This window comes from Hypanus sabinus, chromosome 18, assembly GCF_030144855.1.
Source record: "Hypanus sabinus isolate sHypSab1 chromosome 18, sHypSab1.hap1, whole genome shotgun sequence".
NCBI classification, from domain to species: Eukaryota; Metazoa; Chordata; class Chondrichthyes; order Myliobatiformes; family Dasyatidae; genus Hypanus; species Hypanus sabinus.
Window position 1 is genome coordinate 64,280,705 of NC_082723.1, and position 17,823 is coordinate 64,298,527.

The window sequence follows — 17,823 nt, forward strand, 5'->3', positions numbered from 1 at the left end:
AGAGCAGGGTCAGTGGGTCAAATGGCCTAATTCTGCTCCTATGTTTTAAAGTACAGGCCTGACCAGCTCAGCTCTTCAGAATATCCCACTTTTCAGGGTCGCAGAGCAACACAGCATAGATACAGGCCCTTTGGAACAACCAGTCCACGCAGATCATGGTCCACAACCAGCTAGTTCCCATTTCCTGCATTCGGCTCATATGCCTCCAAATCTGCCCCTCTAGATACCTACCCCAAGTGCTTCGTAAATGACACTATTGTACCAGCCTCAGCCACTTCCTCAGGCAGTTTGCTCCACAATCTTACCACTCTCTTTGTGAAGTGGAGACCCCTCAAGTCCATTTTAAATCTTTCCCCTCTCACTACGTCCCCCATTTTTTCATCTCTCCTAACCTGGGGAGAAGCCTGTCACCATCCGCCTTACGCCTCTGATCTCAGGAATCCTCACTGAAGGGTCTCCAATGCAAGTACGTGTGGCCGACTATAGTCTTTCCAAGACCATGACTGTTCTTGGCAAAAAATTTCTACAAAACTGGTTTGCTATTGCTTTCTTCTGGTCAGTGTCTTTACAAGACGGGTGACCCCCAGCCATTGTGAATACTCTTCAGAGATTGTCTGCCTGACATCAGTGGTCACGTAACCAGGACTTGTGAAATGCACAAACTGCTCCCATGGCTTCACCTGACCCTGATCGGGGGACTACACCTTGCCCAAGGGTGACCTGCAGGCTAGCGGAGGAAGGAACACCTTACGCCTCCTTTGGCAGAGATGGAGCTCCACCCTGCCATCCAGCACATACTTGCTAAAAGAGAATTAAAACATTACTCAGTTTCACTACTGCTCCATAAAACTGCTTTAAAGCTTTTTTATTGTTCAAACCCAAAGCAATAAAAGACCTTTCTAATTACTCGCTCTAACCTGCATGCATAGTCCAAAGTACAGGAATTGCAAGTCTTGATTTTTTTTCCCCCTCAGGGCTTTTAAACAGGGTAGCTTGACTGTGTTGGAACATGGTAAAGGCCACGTCATAGAAAAGGAATTGGCAAAGAAAGAAACAGGTTTCGTGGGGAGGGAAGGGGTGATGACTTAGAACTCAGAATTTAACGACGTTGCAGTAGCTGTGTAAATGACAGCTGACTGTCTGGTAGACAGTACATTTACGTTCAGCTGTGAAGGTGCATATGCATTTGTGTATTAACCAGTGGGACCGGACACAGGCTCAGTCACAACTCAAATTCCAACACAAATTTTATTAGCAAAGGACATATATGCCACCATATCCCCTGACATTCATGTTCCTGCAGGCATACTCAATAAATCTAAAGAATAGTAACTACAACAGAAACTGTGAGAGATCATCCAGAGTGCAGAGTCCAACAAACTGTGTAAATGCAAATACAAATAATTAGCAATAAGCAACAAGAACATGAGATAAAGTCAGATCAATGGTTGCAGGTAGATTTCAATTCTCCAGTCACAGAGTAATGCACCACGTACACAGGCCCTTCGGCCAAACAAACCCATGTTGCCCACAGTGCCCAACAGGCTAGTCCCAATTTCCTGCATTTGGCCCATATCCATCCAAACCCCGCCACTCCATGTACCTATTCAAATGCTTCTGAAATGATACGAATGTACCTGCCTCAACCACCTCCTCTGGCAGCTTGTTCCATAGACTCACCACTCTGCATGGAAGAAGATACACCTCCGGTTCCTCGTCATTCGCACCCTGAACCTGCACCACTTAGTTATGGATTTCCCCCCACCCCCTCCATCCTACCATGGAAAGGGTTGTTACCATCTACCTCCCCATGGATATTTATACATCTTAGCCCCTCATAATTTTAAACATCTCAGTAAGGTCGCTCCTTACTCTCCTTTGCTTCAAGGAATAAAGACCGAGCCTGGCCAACCTCTCCCTGTAACTCAGGTCCTGGCAAGATGGTACCTGTGACCAGTGGCGACATCTTGCAGACAGCTTACAAAACTACTAGATACTCACCTTCTAAACATACTTCTGAACTGTGGTCAATTGCAGCCTGCAAGCTCTCTTTTTTTTACACCATAAGATATAAGAGCAGAAGTAGGCCATTCAGCCCATCAAGTCTGCTCCACCATTCAATATTGGACTGATCCAATTCTTCAAGTCATCTCCACTCCCCTGCCTTCTCCTCATACCCTTTGATTTTTGAGCCGACTAAACAACTTACTGCTTTTGCGAACTCCTGGGGGGATCTAGCGTGGAGGAGCACGGGGAATGGAGGTATGCCCATCACTGAGGGAGGCTGCATCAACTCCCAATAGCCGGAGCACGAACCCATGGTTGGATCTATTACTCCATACTGACTAAAGCGTCGAACAAGATTAAAACTGTCGAGGAGAAGAGCAGAAAACGAGCAGCTGTTCAGTGCTGTCTGCTTGCGTTTGACCAGTCGCCCTCTCATTGCTGCCATTGGGTGGAAGATGCAGGGATCTTGGGTCCCACACCACTGAGTTCGGGAGCACTGCAGCCACTGGGTTCCTGGACTGGCTTCACTCTCCTCAGCGCTGAATGTGCTCTGCAGGTCTGGACTCATCATTGAAGACTCTGCGGATAATGTTCCATGTGTTCTTGCTTACAGTCTTAAAAAAGCACTTCAGTGCTGAACTGGCTGTGGGCCCCGGACCAACTTCACTCACCTCAGCCGCTCCCTGGTTATGGAGTCACTTTCGGGGACTCTGTGGTCAATGATGCTTGTTTACTTTTTATGGTTTGCACAATTTGTTCTTTTTTTCCTTCATGCTGTGTGTTTGATGGTCCTTGTTGTGTGGGGATTTTCACTTAATGGATTCTATTGCGCTTCCTTGTTTTGTGGTGCCTGCAAGAAGGCGAATCTCAAGGTTGTACAGATACTTTGACTATAACTGTAATTTGAAGTCCAGTCCTGGCAACATCCTCAGTAAATTTCATTGACAAAGCAGGTTTTTCGACCACCTATCAACAAGAGTCATACACTTGACGGTACCAACCTGTATCTTCAACACATGCTTCGGCAGTGGGGCGACAGGATTCACTTCACCATCCAGCAGAGGTATATCAGCCCTTTTAATCTCTTGCAACAGATACCCTGAAACACAAAGGAAACCAGATGTTATCATCCAAAGGCAGTATTGGAGCTGGTCTAAACACAGTACAGCACAGTGAAGGGCTTAGGACGCAGAGTTGATCCACTGGGCATCACTGCGATGGAGGAAGGGCTGGAGCTGGTCACTGCTAGCACAAGTTACCAGAAAACGGAGAATCAAATGGCCGCAGTTTGGGATGTTGCCATTTGGAGAAGCGTTTTCCAGACGGAGTTAATAACAGATTGACCTCAACCTCACTATGAGGAGAAGTAGTCACTCTAACACTCGCTGTTTGGAGAAACATCTTCCAGATGAAGTTAATAACAGATCAACCTCAATCTGACTGTGAGGAGAGGTTACTCCTAACCCTCTTACTGTAACAACGTGACAAAAGGTCACAATCAGGGTGGTTAACTCTCCCCTCAGGTCAGTCTGTGACAACGTCTCCAATTTGTGCCCATTTCAGATTGATCTCCACAGGATTTATCAGAGGCTTGCCTGCCGTGGATCAGTTTGGGTCAAAAGTCCATTTTGCATGCTGCATGCCCCGTGACATTCCTCGTGACAAACCACAAACTCGCTATCAGGTAGGTATGCTTTGAGGCTGCAGCCCAAGTTAAATTCATTTATTGGATCAAAGCGCGTGAGGGGTTGGTGGAGGCAAGCTTTATCTTTACGCTTGAGTAGTGCAGCCAAAAATGTGCATTGTGATCAATCAGGCCAGTGTCTGACACCCTGCATCATGTGAACACAGCACGTCATAAAATTAAAAGCATCAAACAGTCAGGCACACAGAATTATGCAACAGCATGGGGAACAGGAGAGGGGCAAATCACATGTTCAACTTCAACAGGAAATTAAAATATCCTTTCATAATCAACTCAAGACCAAACTGCAACAGAACAGAGTCTCTCAGTGTTTGCAGGACAGATTCATTTCTTCAGGAAACTGCTTCCACTCCATCCCACCAAAAATCCAAAATAAAATTAGAAAAGGAATAGAAGAGGTACATGTTCAGATCAGAAACAAAGGAGCTCTCCGATCACACAGCATCTGGAAATGGTTCAAATGAGTTGCATAGAATGAATATTGAACCGCCGCACAGAGACCCAACTCTCCTCAGTGATGGCTGGCACTACTCCCTGGGTAATACAAGAACCTCACCTGCTCAATGATGGCTGGGTCTACTCTCTGGGTAATGTGAGACATCTCGTCAATGATGGCTGGGTCTACTCTGGGTAATGTGAGACATCTTCTCATTGATGGGTGGGACTACTCACTGGGTAACGTGAGACATCTCCTCAGTGATGGCTGGGTCTACTCTCTGGGTAATGTGAGACATCTCGTCAATGATGGCTAGGTCTACTCTGGGTAATGTGAGACATCTCCTCATTGATGGGTGGGACTACTCACTGGGTAACGTGAGACATCTCGTCAATGATGGCTGGGTCTTCTCACTGGGTAACGTGAGACATCTCCTCAGTGATGGCTGGGTCTACTCTCTGGGTAATTGATAACCATATCTCATCAGTGATGGCTGGAACTCATCTCTGGGTAACGTGAGTACCACATCTCCTCAGTGATGGGAGGGACTATGCCCTGGGTAATGAGAGAACCATGTCTCTTCAGTAATGGCTGGAACTCATCTCTGGATAACATGAGGACCACATCTCCTCAGTGATGGCTGGGACTATTCCCTGAATTAGACTATATCTCTTCAGTGATAGCTGCGATTACTCTCTGGGTAACACGGGAACATCATCTCTTCAATGAAGGCTAGGACAACTCCCTAGATAAAGTGAAAACCACATCTCCTCAGTGATAAGGGATTACTCTCTGGGTAGTTCTCACTGCTGCAGCTGGAGGTTCACACCTGCTTCAAAAGGGTAACAATCATACCAGTGCCCAAGAGCAGGGTGAGCTGCATCAGTGACCATCGCCCAGTTGCACTCACATCTACTGTGAGGAAGTGATTTGAGAGGTTGGTCATGGCCAGAATCAACACCTAACCGGGACCTGGACCCACTGTAATTTGCCTATTACCACAGTAGGTCTACAGCGGATACAATATCGCTGGCTCTCCGCTCAGCCTCAGATCCCCTGGACAAGAACAATACCTTGGACTCAGTGTCAGTAAGACCAAAGAATTGATTGTGGACTTCAGGAAGGGGAAGTTGAAGGAAGCTATCGGGGGAACAGCAGTGGAAAGTGTGAGCAGCTTTGCATTGATTTTAATTAGCAGTACAGAGCCGAGTCAACTCTTCCAGACCTCAAGCCATGGCACCCCTACAACTCCCAACAACCCTTATTTAACCCTAATGTGATCACAGGAAAATTTACAATGACCAAATAACCTACTCAACAAGTTCTTGGACTGAAAGAGAAAAGTGGAGCACCTGGGGACAATCCATGAATTTCATGGAGAAGATGTACAGAAACTCCTTGGAGGTCACTGGAATTGAACTCTGAACTCTGACACCCCAAGCTGTAATTGCATTGCGCTAACCACTACACTACCATGGCACCCACAGTAGTTCCTGGGCATCAACATCTCTGAAGACCTACTCTGGGTTCAACATACTGATGCAATTACAAAGCATGACAGTGGCTACATTTCATTAGTTTGTGGAGAGCTGATATGCTCACGCAAATTTCTAAAGATGTACCATGGAAAGCATTCTAACTAGTTGCATCACTGTCTGGTGCAGAGGGGTCACTGCACAGGATCAGAAGCAGCTGTAGGAAGTTATAAACACAGCCAGCTACATCATGGACACAAGCCTCCCCAGCATCAAGGACATCTTCAAAAGGTGCTGCCTTAAAAAGGTGGCATCTGTCATTAAGAACCACCATCACCTAGGATATGCATTCCTCTCATCGCAACCATCAAGGTAGTGGTACCGGAGCCTGAAGGCATACACTCAATGAATCAGGAACAGTTTCTTCTCCCCTGCTATCTGATTTCTGAACGCACAATGAATCCATGTACACTACCTTACTACTTTTTTTTGCCCTCTTTCTGTACTAATTTAATATTCCTTATTATAATTTGTATTTATTATGTATTGCAATGTAAAACAACAATTTTCACAACATTGCCACTGATATTAAAACCAATTCTGATTCGTATAACTGTCTCAACATCTCTCAAACTTTGCTGTCGTATCTGTTGCCACATCTCCTGGTGGTTCATTCCAGGCACTTATCATTCGGTGGAGAAAAAAAAACTTCCACATACATCTTAAAACTTTCCTCTTCTCACCTTAGAGCCAACTGCTTCAATTTTATATTTCCACCATGGGAAGAAAGACTGATTCACTTCTCAGAACTTTACATAGTTCTATCAGGTCTCCCCTCAGAAAACAATCCAAGTTTGTCCAATCTCTTCTTCAAGTTAACAATCTCTAACGCCGGCAAAATCTTTCTTGTACCTTCTCCAAAGCCTCCACCTTACCTCTGATACAGAAACAAGACCTGTTGGTTAGCCTCTATTTGGACCATTGTGTTCTCCAAATACAGCCTAATCACCATATCATACAGGCTCCATGTGATTCATGCTCGACTGACAAAGGAAAATATGATGTATGCCTTCACCAACAGCCTGTCCCGCTCCAATCACGTTGATGTTATGGCCATGAAAGCTCACCAGCACCTCTACTTACTCAGGAAGAGAAAGAAATGCGATGTGTACTGTTTGACCGTCAGTAATTTTAACCAGTGAACCACAGAAAGCATCCTATCTGGATATATTATGGCGAGTTGTGAACACAGCATAGCACATCACAGAAATCAGTCTCCTGTCCACACACACTGCCTGTACTTCCCAGCATCTCACTAAACCAACCACCCAGCCTACCAGATGATCAATATTATTCGAAGGTTCATTTATTAGCAAAGCACGTATCCATATACAACTCTGAAATTTGTCTTCTCCAGATAGCCAAAGAACATGAAAGTTATTCAGAGAGAAATATCAAACCCACCTCACCCATATGAAAAAGAACAGCATCCAGATCATCAACTCCCAAAACACCACTCCCCCTGCACAAAATGGAACATCAACCCCCCAAAAGACAAACCCTCCCCCACACAAAAAAATTAACAGAACGCAACAGAACATCAACCTCCAAACACCTTCCCCTCACGCAAGAAAGGAGCGATTAAAAAAAATATAAAAACTACAAATCTGAAAAAGACCACAGTCCATAAATGAAATAGTCCAATCCATAGATACAGAAGCACGACACCGTCCTCCAATGTCACCGACAGTCATTGAAAGAGAGGGACGCCACACGAGGCAGAGAGGCCTACTCGCCTGACACAGTGACAGGCTGTTCACAGTCTCCTTCTCCAGCAACAGTCAAAAGTCAGTCAGCACTGAAATCCCGCTTGCTTTCCACATTCGCCTTGATGTCTCAATATTCCTTGACTCTTTAACCTCAGACTATCCTCCTATCAATAAAGGGACTAATCTTCACCATTACAAAGCCGCATCAGGTACAATTTACAAGATAGTATGGAATAACTTGCCATGGCTTCATCAAAACTCCTAAACCAGGGGTTCCCAACCTGGGGTCCTCAGACCCCTTGCTTAATGGCATTGGTCCATGGCATAAAAACGTTGGAGACCATGTCCTAAACCATGTCCTCTCCCAACCATAAAGAAACAGGCAGAGGTGATAGGAAAACAATTACCCCAATTCACATTCAACCATGACTTGGAATCTATCATCTCCATTCCCTTGGGAATACCCACCATTGCCTGATGGATGCAAGCACGGGAGTGGGGTCAGATTTCATGATGGAAGGGACAGGCTCAAGAGAGAGGGGTGAAGACCACAGACAGAAGCATAAAACATTACTAATTGTGCAGGCAGCAAACACAACTTGAGGGCAGCACCATACCTCATTACCAAATAAATCTCCCACCATGTTAACGTCAACCAACCTACCAAGAGTCTTCTCCATCTCCTCACATCTCCTCATCTCACTGACAAACTTCCGCTGGAAGGTGGTCACATTAGGATTCAGCTGCAGGAGCAGAAACAGCAATTAGTTACTCTAAAAGAATAAAGTTCCTATTTACCAAATGGCAATTCCACTGAATTTAAATTCCTGGGTATTACTATTTCAGAGGACCTGTCCTGGACCCAGCATGTAAGTGCAATTGTAAAGAAAGCACGAAGCATCTCTACTTCCTCAGTTTGTGGAGATTCGGCCTGACATCCAAAACTTTGACAAACTTCTATAGATGTGTGGTGGAGGGTATACTGACAGGCTGCATCAGTCCGGTACAGAAACTCCAATGCCTTGAATGGTAAGTCCTACAAATAGTGGAATCGGCCCAGTACATCGCAGGTAAAGCCCTCCCAACTAAGGAGCGCATCTAAATGGATCAGTGTCATAGGAAAACAGATCCAGCATCAGAGATGCCTGTCACCCAGGCCATGCTCTCGTCTCGCTGCTGCCATCAGGTAGAAGGTACAGGAGCCTCAGGACTCGTACTACCAGGATCAATACCCACCCCTCCAATCATCAGGCTCTTGAATAAAATGAACCAAGATAGAATAATTTTGCAAACAGACTGTGCTGTAATCCAAACAATTGTTTTAAATCAGCAGCTCCAGTGGCTTCCTATTAGCAAGTAAAAAAATAAATGCATCTATCACCATTTGCACAGTTTGTAGTTTTCTGCACTCTGGTTGATCTTTCATTGATCCTGTTGCAGTTACTATTCTATAGATTTGCTGAGTATGCCCACAAGAAAAGGAATCTCTGGGTTGCATATGGTGACATATTTGTACTTTGATAATAAAATTTATTTTGAACTTTGAAATATACCAGTTCTGAACTATTCTCACTGCAATCTGCAGCTTATAATTTCCTTTTAAGCAACATACTTTTGAACCATCCTTCTGAAGGACTCAGCAGACCTAACTCTCAAGCATGCATGTAGGCATCTTAAGCGGACGAAGGTATATCACCATGGCTGGAAGACAGAGAGGAGGCAGCCCAGCCTAGACACACAGGAATAAAAGTTCCTCTCCCTAGCATCTTGTTAGTAAATATACAGTGGCTGGAGAACGAGATAGAGGACCTAAGAGCAAGATTGCTGTGTCAGAGGGAGATCTGGGCCATGTTCAAGGACTCAGTAGCTGATCAAATACACCACACATCATAGACTTTATAAGAACAGTTATGGATGAGTGTGTCCCACAAAATCAATCGGAGTCTTCTCCTAAATGATTCACGAGATCCACAGTCTGCTGAGGTCCAGATACAATCACTGGAAAGCCATCTCTCCAGCAAAATGGCAATTCCAGACCAAACATAAATCAATGAAGGATGATTGACAGCTGTGGCAGGGCCTGAATGGTTTCACCTCCCAAAAAGTGAAACCAACTGACATAGGTGACAGGGTTTTGCTGCCAGATGAGCTCAATGCCTTCTATGCTTGCTATGACCGTCAAAACAGAGATGAGCTTTCAAGTACTCCCACATCCCACTATGACCCTGTGATTTCAGTCTCCAAGGATGACATAAGAACATCCTGCGCCCAAGCAAGCAAGAGGAATTACAAATAAAGCACATAAAATGCCTCTACTTCCTTATAAGTTTTTGCAAAAATACAGCACGACATCTAAGACTTTGACAAATTTGTATAGATGTGTGGTGGAGATTATATTGATATGGAAACACTGATGCCTTTGAATGGAATACCCTACAGAAAGTAGTGGATTCGGCCCAGTCCATCACAGGTAAAGCCTTCCTCAGCACTGAGCATATCTACACGAAACATTGTCGGAGGAAAGCTGCAACCATCATCAGGGGCTCCCACCAGCCAGGACATGGTCTCTTCTTGCAGCTGCCATCAGGAAGAAGGTACAGGAGCCTCAGGACTCACACCACTAGGATCAGGATCAACTATTACCCCTCAATCATCAGGCTCCTGAACCAGAGGGGATAACTTCACTCGCCCCATCACTGAACTGTTCCCACAACTTAAAGACTCAACTCTTGAGGACTCTATCTCAAGTTCTCAATATTTATATATATTATTTTTTCTTTGTATTTGCACAATTTGTCTTTTTTTGCACATTGGTATAGTCCGTCCCGTTGGGTGCAGTCTTTCATTGATTCTATTATGTTTCTTGCAGTTACTGAGTATGCCCACAGGGCAACGTGTATAGAGATATATGTATTTTGATAATAAATTTTTCTTTGAACTTTTTATACAACCACTTATATAACTATTTATATAACCATTTAACAGTTAGTTTCATTATGTTATCACTTGCTACAGAATTACAAGTATATTCCAGTTAAAAGCAAAGACAGTAAGGGTGGGGAGGGCCAGCCTTGGATAACTAAGGAAATAAAGGAACACATCAAACTAAAAGCTTGTGTGTACAAAGTCACCAAGAGTAGTGGGAAACTGGAAGACTGGGAAAACTTTAAAAAGCAACGAAGAACCACTAAGCAAGCAGTGAAGAATGGGAAGATAGATTATGAAAATAAACTAGCACAAAATATAGTCAAGTTTTGATAATTTTATAAAGCAGAAGTGAATGTAGGTCCCTTGCAGGACGAGAAGGGGGGAATTGATATTGGGTGATGAGGAAATGGCCAAGGCTTTGAATAACTATTTTGCATCGGTTTTCACAGTGGAGGACACGTCTAACATGCTAAAGAGAGGTGTTATGGATGCGAAGGGAAGTAAGGACCTCGACACAAGAGCCATCACAAAAGAGGCAGTGCTGGGATAAAGACAGACAAGCCCCTTGATCCTGATGGAACACTTCCCAGGGTAGTGAAAGAAATGGCAGAGGTTATGGTTGAGGATTTGGTGATAATTTGCCAAAATTCTCTGGACTCTGGGCAGGTGCTGGCAGATTGAAAGAAGGTAAATGTCACACGACTGTTCAAAAAAGGATGTAGGCAAAAGGCAGGTAACTATAAGCCAGTTAGTTTAACATCTGTAGTTGGGAAAATCCCTGAAGCTATTACTAAAGAAGAAATAGTGAGGCATCTGGAAAGAAAGGGATCCATCAGGCAGTCACAGCATGGATTCAGAAAAGGCAGCTCCTGTTTGACTAACTTACTGGGGTTTTTTGGGGATATAACAAGTGCAGTCGATCGAGAGGAACAGATAGACATTATGTACTTGGATTTCTAGAAGGCATTTGACAAGGAGCCATATAAAAGACTTATTCATAAGATAGAAGGCATAGAGCTGGGGGCGATGTATTAGCACGGATAGAAAATTGGTTAACCAATAGAAAGCAGAGAGTTGGGATACATGGGTGTTTCTCTGGTTGGCAGTCAGTGTTGAGTGGTGTGCCACAGGGGTCGGTGTTGGACTATTCACAATATACATTAATGATCTGGAAGAGGGGACCAAGTGTAGTGTATCTAAGATTGCTGATGGCACCAAATTGAGTGGAAAAGCAAATTGTGCAGACGATACGGAGAGTCTGCAGAGAAATATAGATAGGTTAAGTGAGTGTGCAAGGGTCTGGCAGATGGAGTACAATGTTGGTAAATATGAGGTCATCCACTTAGGAAGGAAAAATGGAAGATCAGATTATTATTTAAATGATAAAAGACTGAACATGCTGCTGTGCAGAGGGACTTGGGGGTGCTTGCGCATGAATCACAAAAGGTTAGTTTGCAGGTGCAACAGGCTATCAAGAAGGCAAATGGGATGTTGGCCTTCATTGTTAGAGGACTTGACTTTAAGAGCAGGGAGGTTCTGCTACAACTATACAGGGTACTGGTGAGGCCACATCTGGAGTACTGTGTGCAGTTCTGGTCTCCTTACTTGAGGAAGGATACACTGGCCTCAAGATTCAGGGGAGTAAATTTAGGATGGAGATGAGAAGTAACTGCTTTTCCAAAAGAGTGGTAAATCTGTGGAATTCTCTGCCCAATGAAACAGTGGAAGCTACCTCAGTAAATATATTTAATACAAGGTTGGATAGATTTTTGCATAGCAGGGGAATTAAGGGTTATGGAGAAAAGGCAGGTAAGTGGAGATGAGTCCATGGCCAGATCAGCCGTGATCTTATTGAATGGAGGAGCAGGCTCGACAGGCCAGATGGCCTACTCCTGATTTTATTTCTTCTGTAATAGTTAGTTTCATCATGTCACCATTTGCTACAGAATTACATTGTTAGCATCACCAAGCTCATGGTGGGAATTAGGTGAAGATACAGTCATACAGAATGAATCCAGTTCAGTCCAGTTAGATGGTTGGGAGCATGGCCGCAACAACGTCTCTGGGTCCAACCAAAGGTGTAGTTGTTCAACCTTTTACACAATCACAAGTCAATCAAATGCTGCAGGCCTACCCCACCAGCGAGTTGCTCAATAGAGGAGGAGCTGGACAGTGCCACCTACTACAGAAACATGCTGGAGTCGGTCATGGAGGGAAAAGGCTTGAATGGATTTAAGATCATAAGACACAGGAACAGAATTAGATTATTTAGCCCATCTGGTCTGCTCCACCATTTCACAGCTGGCTATTCTGAGGTTGTGCCCTCTGGCCTTAGAATCTCCCACCATTGAAAACATCCTCTCCACATCCACTCTATGCCTTTCAACATTTGATAGGGTACACTGAGGTCGGGTCACCCTTCATTCTTCTGAATTCCAGTGAGTAGTTTTAGCTTGAATGAGAGCAAGTGGGATGAGCAGGAAGGGGGCTCTGGTCAGCATCAGCCACTTGGGCCAAAGGGCCTGCTTCCATGTTGTATCACCCTTAAACATTGATATAGCACCTCAACCATTCCATCTGGCAGCTGATTTCATAAAGATACCACCCTTTCTGTGAAAAATAAATTTGTTCCTAAGTTCCTCTGAAACCTTCCCCGCCCCCCCCCCCCACCTTAAACCTATGCCCTCTAATCCTTGATACCCCAACCCTGGGAAAAAGACCAAGTCCATTGACAGGATCTATGATGTCTTACAGCTCTGCAAGAGCTCCTCTCAGATTCCTACAGTGCAAGGAATAACATCCTAACCAGTCCAATCTCTCCCTGTAATTCAGTCCCTTAAATCCTGACAACACCCTTGTAAATTTTTTCTGCACTCTTTCCTGAGTAATAAAATCTTTCCTAGAGTAATAATAAAAAGTACAGCACAGAAACCAGTACTTCGGCCCATCTAGTCCATGCCAAACCATTTAAACTGCCTACTCCCATCGACCTGCACCAGGACCATAACCCTGCATACCCCTACTCTCCATATCGTCTGCACAATTTGCTTTTCCACTCAATTTGGTGCCATCAGCAATCTTAGATACACTACACTTGGTCCCCTCTTCCAGATCATTAATGTATATTGTGAATAGTTGCAGGTCCAACACCGACCCCTGCGGCACACCACTCACCACTGACTGCCAACCAGAGAAACACCCATGTATCCAAACTCTTCTTAAACATTGAAATTGAGCGAACAAGGACCACTTGTGCTAGCAGCTTGTTCCACACTCTCATGACCCTCTCAAGTGAAGAAGTTTCCCCTCATGGTCCCCTTAAACATTTCACCTTTTACCCTTAACCCATGACCTCTAGTAAAAGTCCCACCAAACCTCAGTGGAAAAAGCCTGCTTGCATTTACCTTAACTATACCTCTCATAATCTTGTATACCTCTATCAAATCCCCCTAATCTTCTAGATTCTAAGGAATAAAGTCCTAATCTATTCAATTCTTTCCTTACAACTTATATCCTCCAGACCTTGTACACACACCCTTGTAAATTTCTTTCAACCTCTTTCCTCCAGCAAGGCAACCTCAAGTGAACACAATACTCCAAGTAGGGTCTCATCAGTGACCTGTACAACCACAGCATGACCTCGCATCTCCTATACTCAATGCCCTGACTGATGAAGGCCAGCGTACCAAAAGCCTTCTTCAGCATCTTGACCACCTGTGACTGTACCTTTGGTGAACCATGTACTTGTACCGCATGGTCCCTCTGTTCAACAACTCTTCCCAGGGCCCTGCCACACACAGTGAAAGTTCCACCTCAATCTGACATTCCAAAAAGCAACACCTCACCAAATTAATCCTATGCTGTTACGAGAGGTAGGGGAAGAGATTGCTGGTGCTCAGGTTGTAAATTGTAAATCTTTGGCAGACAAAGATTTACAATTTATCGGCTGGCTCGAGGACAGCTAACATAGAACACAGACCCAGAACACGCCCTTCAGCCCACAATGTGCCAAGCCAGCTAAAAAGCATATTTTAAAAAAACAAACACTAATCCCTCCTAACTACACAAATGCCCATATCCCTCTCCCCCACCTTCCTCACATTCACATGCCTATCTAAACATATCTTAAAAGCCGTTAATGGATTTGCCTCTACCACAATACTAGGCAGCGCATTCCAGGCATCCACCACTCTGTACCCCTCACATTCCCCTTCAACCTACCCCCTCTCACCTTCATGCCCCCTGGTATTAGACATTTCAACCCTGGGACATTCTATCTACTTTTTTAGCAAGGCAGCAGGGAAAAACCAGTGATCCTAACATCAGAAGAAGAGAAGATTTTGGAAAATTAGAGGGGCAGGATTAATGATCAATTGGAAAGACAGTGGCTAGCCAGAGTTAGCCAACATAACTTTGTCAAGGGCAGACCCTGCCTGGACCAGTAAGATTTATTTTTCCCCATCAGTCAGCGGAGTGTATTAACGAGGGCCGTGGTTTATATGTACCTCAGTAAAGCACCTAACAAGATCATGCATTGGGGAATGGTCTAAAAAGGTGAGGGCTTTTGGGATTCAAGGGAAGTTGACAAATTGGAACCAAAATTGGCAATAGAAGAGAGGACAGTTTTTGTGACCAGATGCTATGACCAGTGATGTTCAACAAAGATCAGCACCAGAACCCTTGTAATAAATGTGAATGATTTCGATGTGCATGAGGGAGGCATGATCAGTAATTTTGCAGATAACAAGATGACTGATGGAGTTGTTTACAGTGTGGAGGGGAGTCCTTGGCGGCAGGCGGATAGTGGTGTGTTAGTGAAACTGAGTGAAAAATAGCTGACAGAGTTTAATCCTGGTAAAAGTAAGGTGATGCAGCTTGAGCCAGGTCTGAGTCCAGACTTTTTGAAATACGTCATGAGTGGTTAGGGATATATTCTATTCCTCCTGAGATGAATGCTGACATCTCATTTGCCTTTCTCACCAGACAACCTGCAAATTAACCTTCAGGGAGTCGTGCATAATGACTCCCAAGTCCCTTCAGAAAATAGTCTACCCTTTCATTTCTTCTACCAAAGTGCATGACCAGACACTTCCCAACACTGTATTCCATCTGCTATTTCTTTGCCCGTTCTCCTAATCTATCTAAATCCTTCTGTAGCCTCTCTACTTCATCCACCTATCTTCATATCAACTGCAAACTTTGCAACGAAGCCATCAATTCCATCATCCAAATTGACATAAGAGAATCAGTCCTGACACAGACCCCTAGTTACTGGCAGCCAAGCAGAAGAGGCTCCCTTTATTTCCACTCTTTGCCTCCTACCAATCAGTCCCAGCTTTATCCATGCTAGAACCGTTACTGTAATACCATGGTCTTGTGGCTTGTTAAGCAGCCTCACGTGTGACACCTTGTCAAAGGCCTTCTGAAAATCTAAACACACATCAACCGATTCTCCTTCGTCTATCCTGCTTGCTATTTCTTTACAAATAATTCCAACAGATTTGTCAGGCAAGACTTTTCCTTAAGGAACCCATGCTGACTATGGGCTATTTTCTTATGTGCCTCCAAATACTACATACTGGCAGAGCTGGCCACAGCCTCAATTTACGAACCTGACGACAACATAACTACTACTTTAACCAGGCAAGCTCACTTTGTTAAGCACCCCTTTTTACTGAGCATAATTAAATATGCCTTTTTACAAACACTCTGTGCCAGAGTAACCTTACCTGCATTAAATATGTGCAGGTACACACAACCCAACTTTATCCTACACTGTGACACAGTTTTAATCACGTGCCCAGAAACAGAATTGGCATCAGGAAACACCCTAATACATGTGTGGTATTTGACATCTGATAGCATTTAGCCCCAAGAAATCATTTAAGTGTATCTACAGCATACAGCTTCTGCAGGCTTAGAACTAGAATGAAATTATAGGGACAGGTAGATTTGGCCAGCTGCCAATTACTTTATTTCCAGATGGCAGATCCCACACAGCAGAAACTCCTGAAGAAAGGAAGAGACAGTGAGCTAGAATTCTCCACTAGCAAATAATATAGTCACCAAAAGCCAGGATGACCACAAATAAAACCAACCAGCATCCAGTCAACTGGAGCACCGGGTACACTGACCACAGTTACAGATTACTGATCAGTTTTATACTGCAACAGGTAGTTAATACATAATCAGTGAGCAGGAACTAACAACCTGTAATAGATCAACAAGATCATTAGTTAAGATACAGGTTAAGCAGTAAACATGATAAATTTCAATGGGTTCAGATTACCAAGGGCCACACCTTTTTACTTTTCCATTATCTAGTAGGTGATGGGGTTACAAGGTTGGTTACCTGCTAGACACTAGTGAGACACTAGTCTGTAGGGTTATTATTCAATGAAGCACAAGAGTAAGCAGAATTACTAGTTAGTGAGGCACACAGTAAACGGGGTGATTATTTAGTGAAGGCACATAGAAGACAAGATTACTGTTTAGTGAGGCACACAGTAAGCAGAATTACTAGTTATTGAAGGAACCACAGATGGGGGGTTTATTGCTTAATGAGGCACCACAGCGGAAAGAATCACTAGCTAGTGAGGCACTACAGGGGGCAGTGGTACTAGTCCGCCAGTAACACAATAAGTAGGGCTGCTAGTTAGTGAAGGCTGGACTCACGTCTCTGAACTCCACCAGGCCGGCCTCCCCCAGCTCGCTAACACAGTCGTAGGCCGAGGCGGCCTGTAAAAAGAGCTGGGCCAGGCACATCTCCTCGCTGCGGAACACCGCGCCCATCGTCCCGCTCCTCCGGCCTCCCGTCCACACAAGGATGCACCCGAACCCGCCGCTCCGCGTCCACAGGCCCGACAAGGGGACGATTCCGAGCAGTGGCCGGCCCACGGCTCGCTTCCCGGTGCTGACCACACCCCCGGCAAGCAGTGTGACCAATCATAACTTACAATGGGCAGCCCCCACAGAGCAAACGCGATCGACTAAAACCCGCCCCCTCTGTGATTGAAAGGCAGTGAGACCAACTACCGCTACCGTCGACACGTACTGAGTGAATGGCAACAGTCACCACAGCCCCTACTGAATGATTGGCAGGGAGTAAGACCAACGCCCACCCGTATAGTGATTGGCAGGCAACAGGACCAATAGCTGCACCGCTGAATGATCGCGACGCTGGAACAGATACCGGCCTCACAGCACGTCGTGGCTCGAATGACAGGCAGAAACAGCCTGGATACAGGGTACCACCCGAAACGTTCACCTACCCCCACAGATGCTGCTCGATTCGCCGAGTCCAGATTCCAGCATCTGCAGTCTCTTGTGTCCCTGAATTGACAAACTTCTATAGTCGAGTAGTGGAGTATATTGACTGGCTGTATCACAGCCGGGTATAGAAACACCATTGCCTTTGGACAGAAAATCCTACGAAAAGTAGTGGATACGGCCCAGTCCATAGCGGGTAAAGAAAGCTCTCTCTGCTATTAAACACATCTACAT

The 17,823-nt window shown here is 44.7% G+C and overlaps 1 protein-coding gene across 2 annotated transcripts in view; it reads right to left on the reverse strand.

The window, feature by feature from the left end:
• The window catches only part of LOC132407686 (V-type proton ATPase 116 kDa subunit a 2-like), a 58,251-nt gene extending 40,993 nt beyond the window's left edge, over positions 1-17,258 (reverse strand). The window contains exons 1-3 of one of the 2 annotated variants that reach the window (XM_059994532.1): positions 16,996-17,258; positions 8,057-8,135; positions 3,009-3,106 (exon numbers count right to left, since the gene is read on the reverse strand). In XM_059994532.1, the coding sequence (XP_059850515.1) occupies positions 3,009-3,106; positions 8,057-8,135; positions 16,996-17,112 (294 nt within the window). In that variant the 5' untranslated portion in view covers positions 17,113-17,258. The remainder of the gene's footprint in view (positions 1-3,008; positions 3,107-8,056; positions 8,136-16,995) is intronic. The other variant, XM_059994533.1, reaches the window with a different exon arrangement.
• Positions 17,259-17,823: the final 565 nt, after the last annotated feature.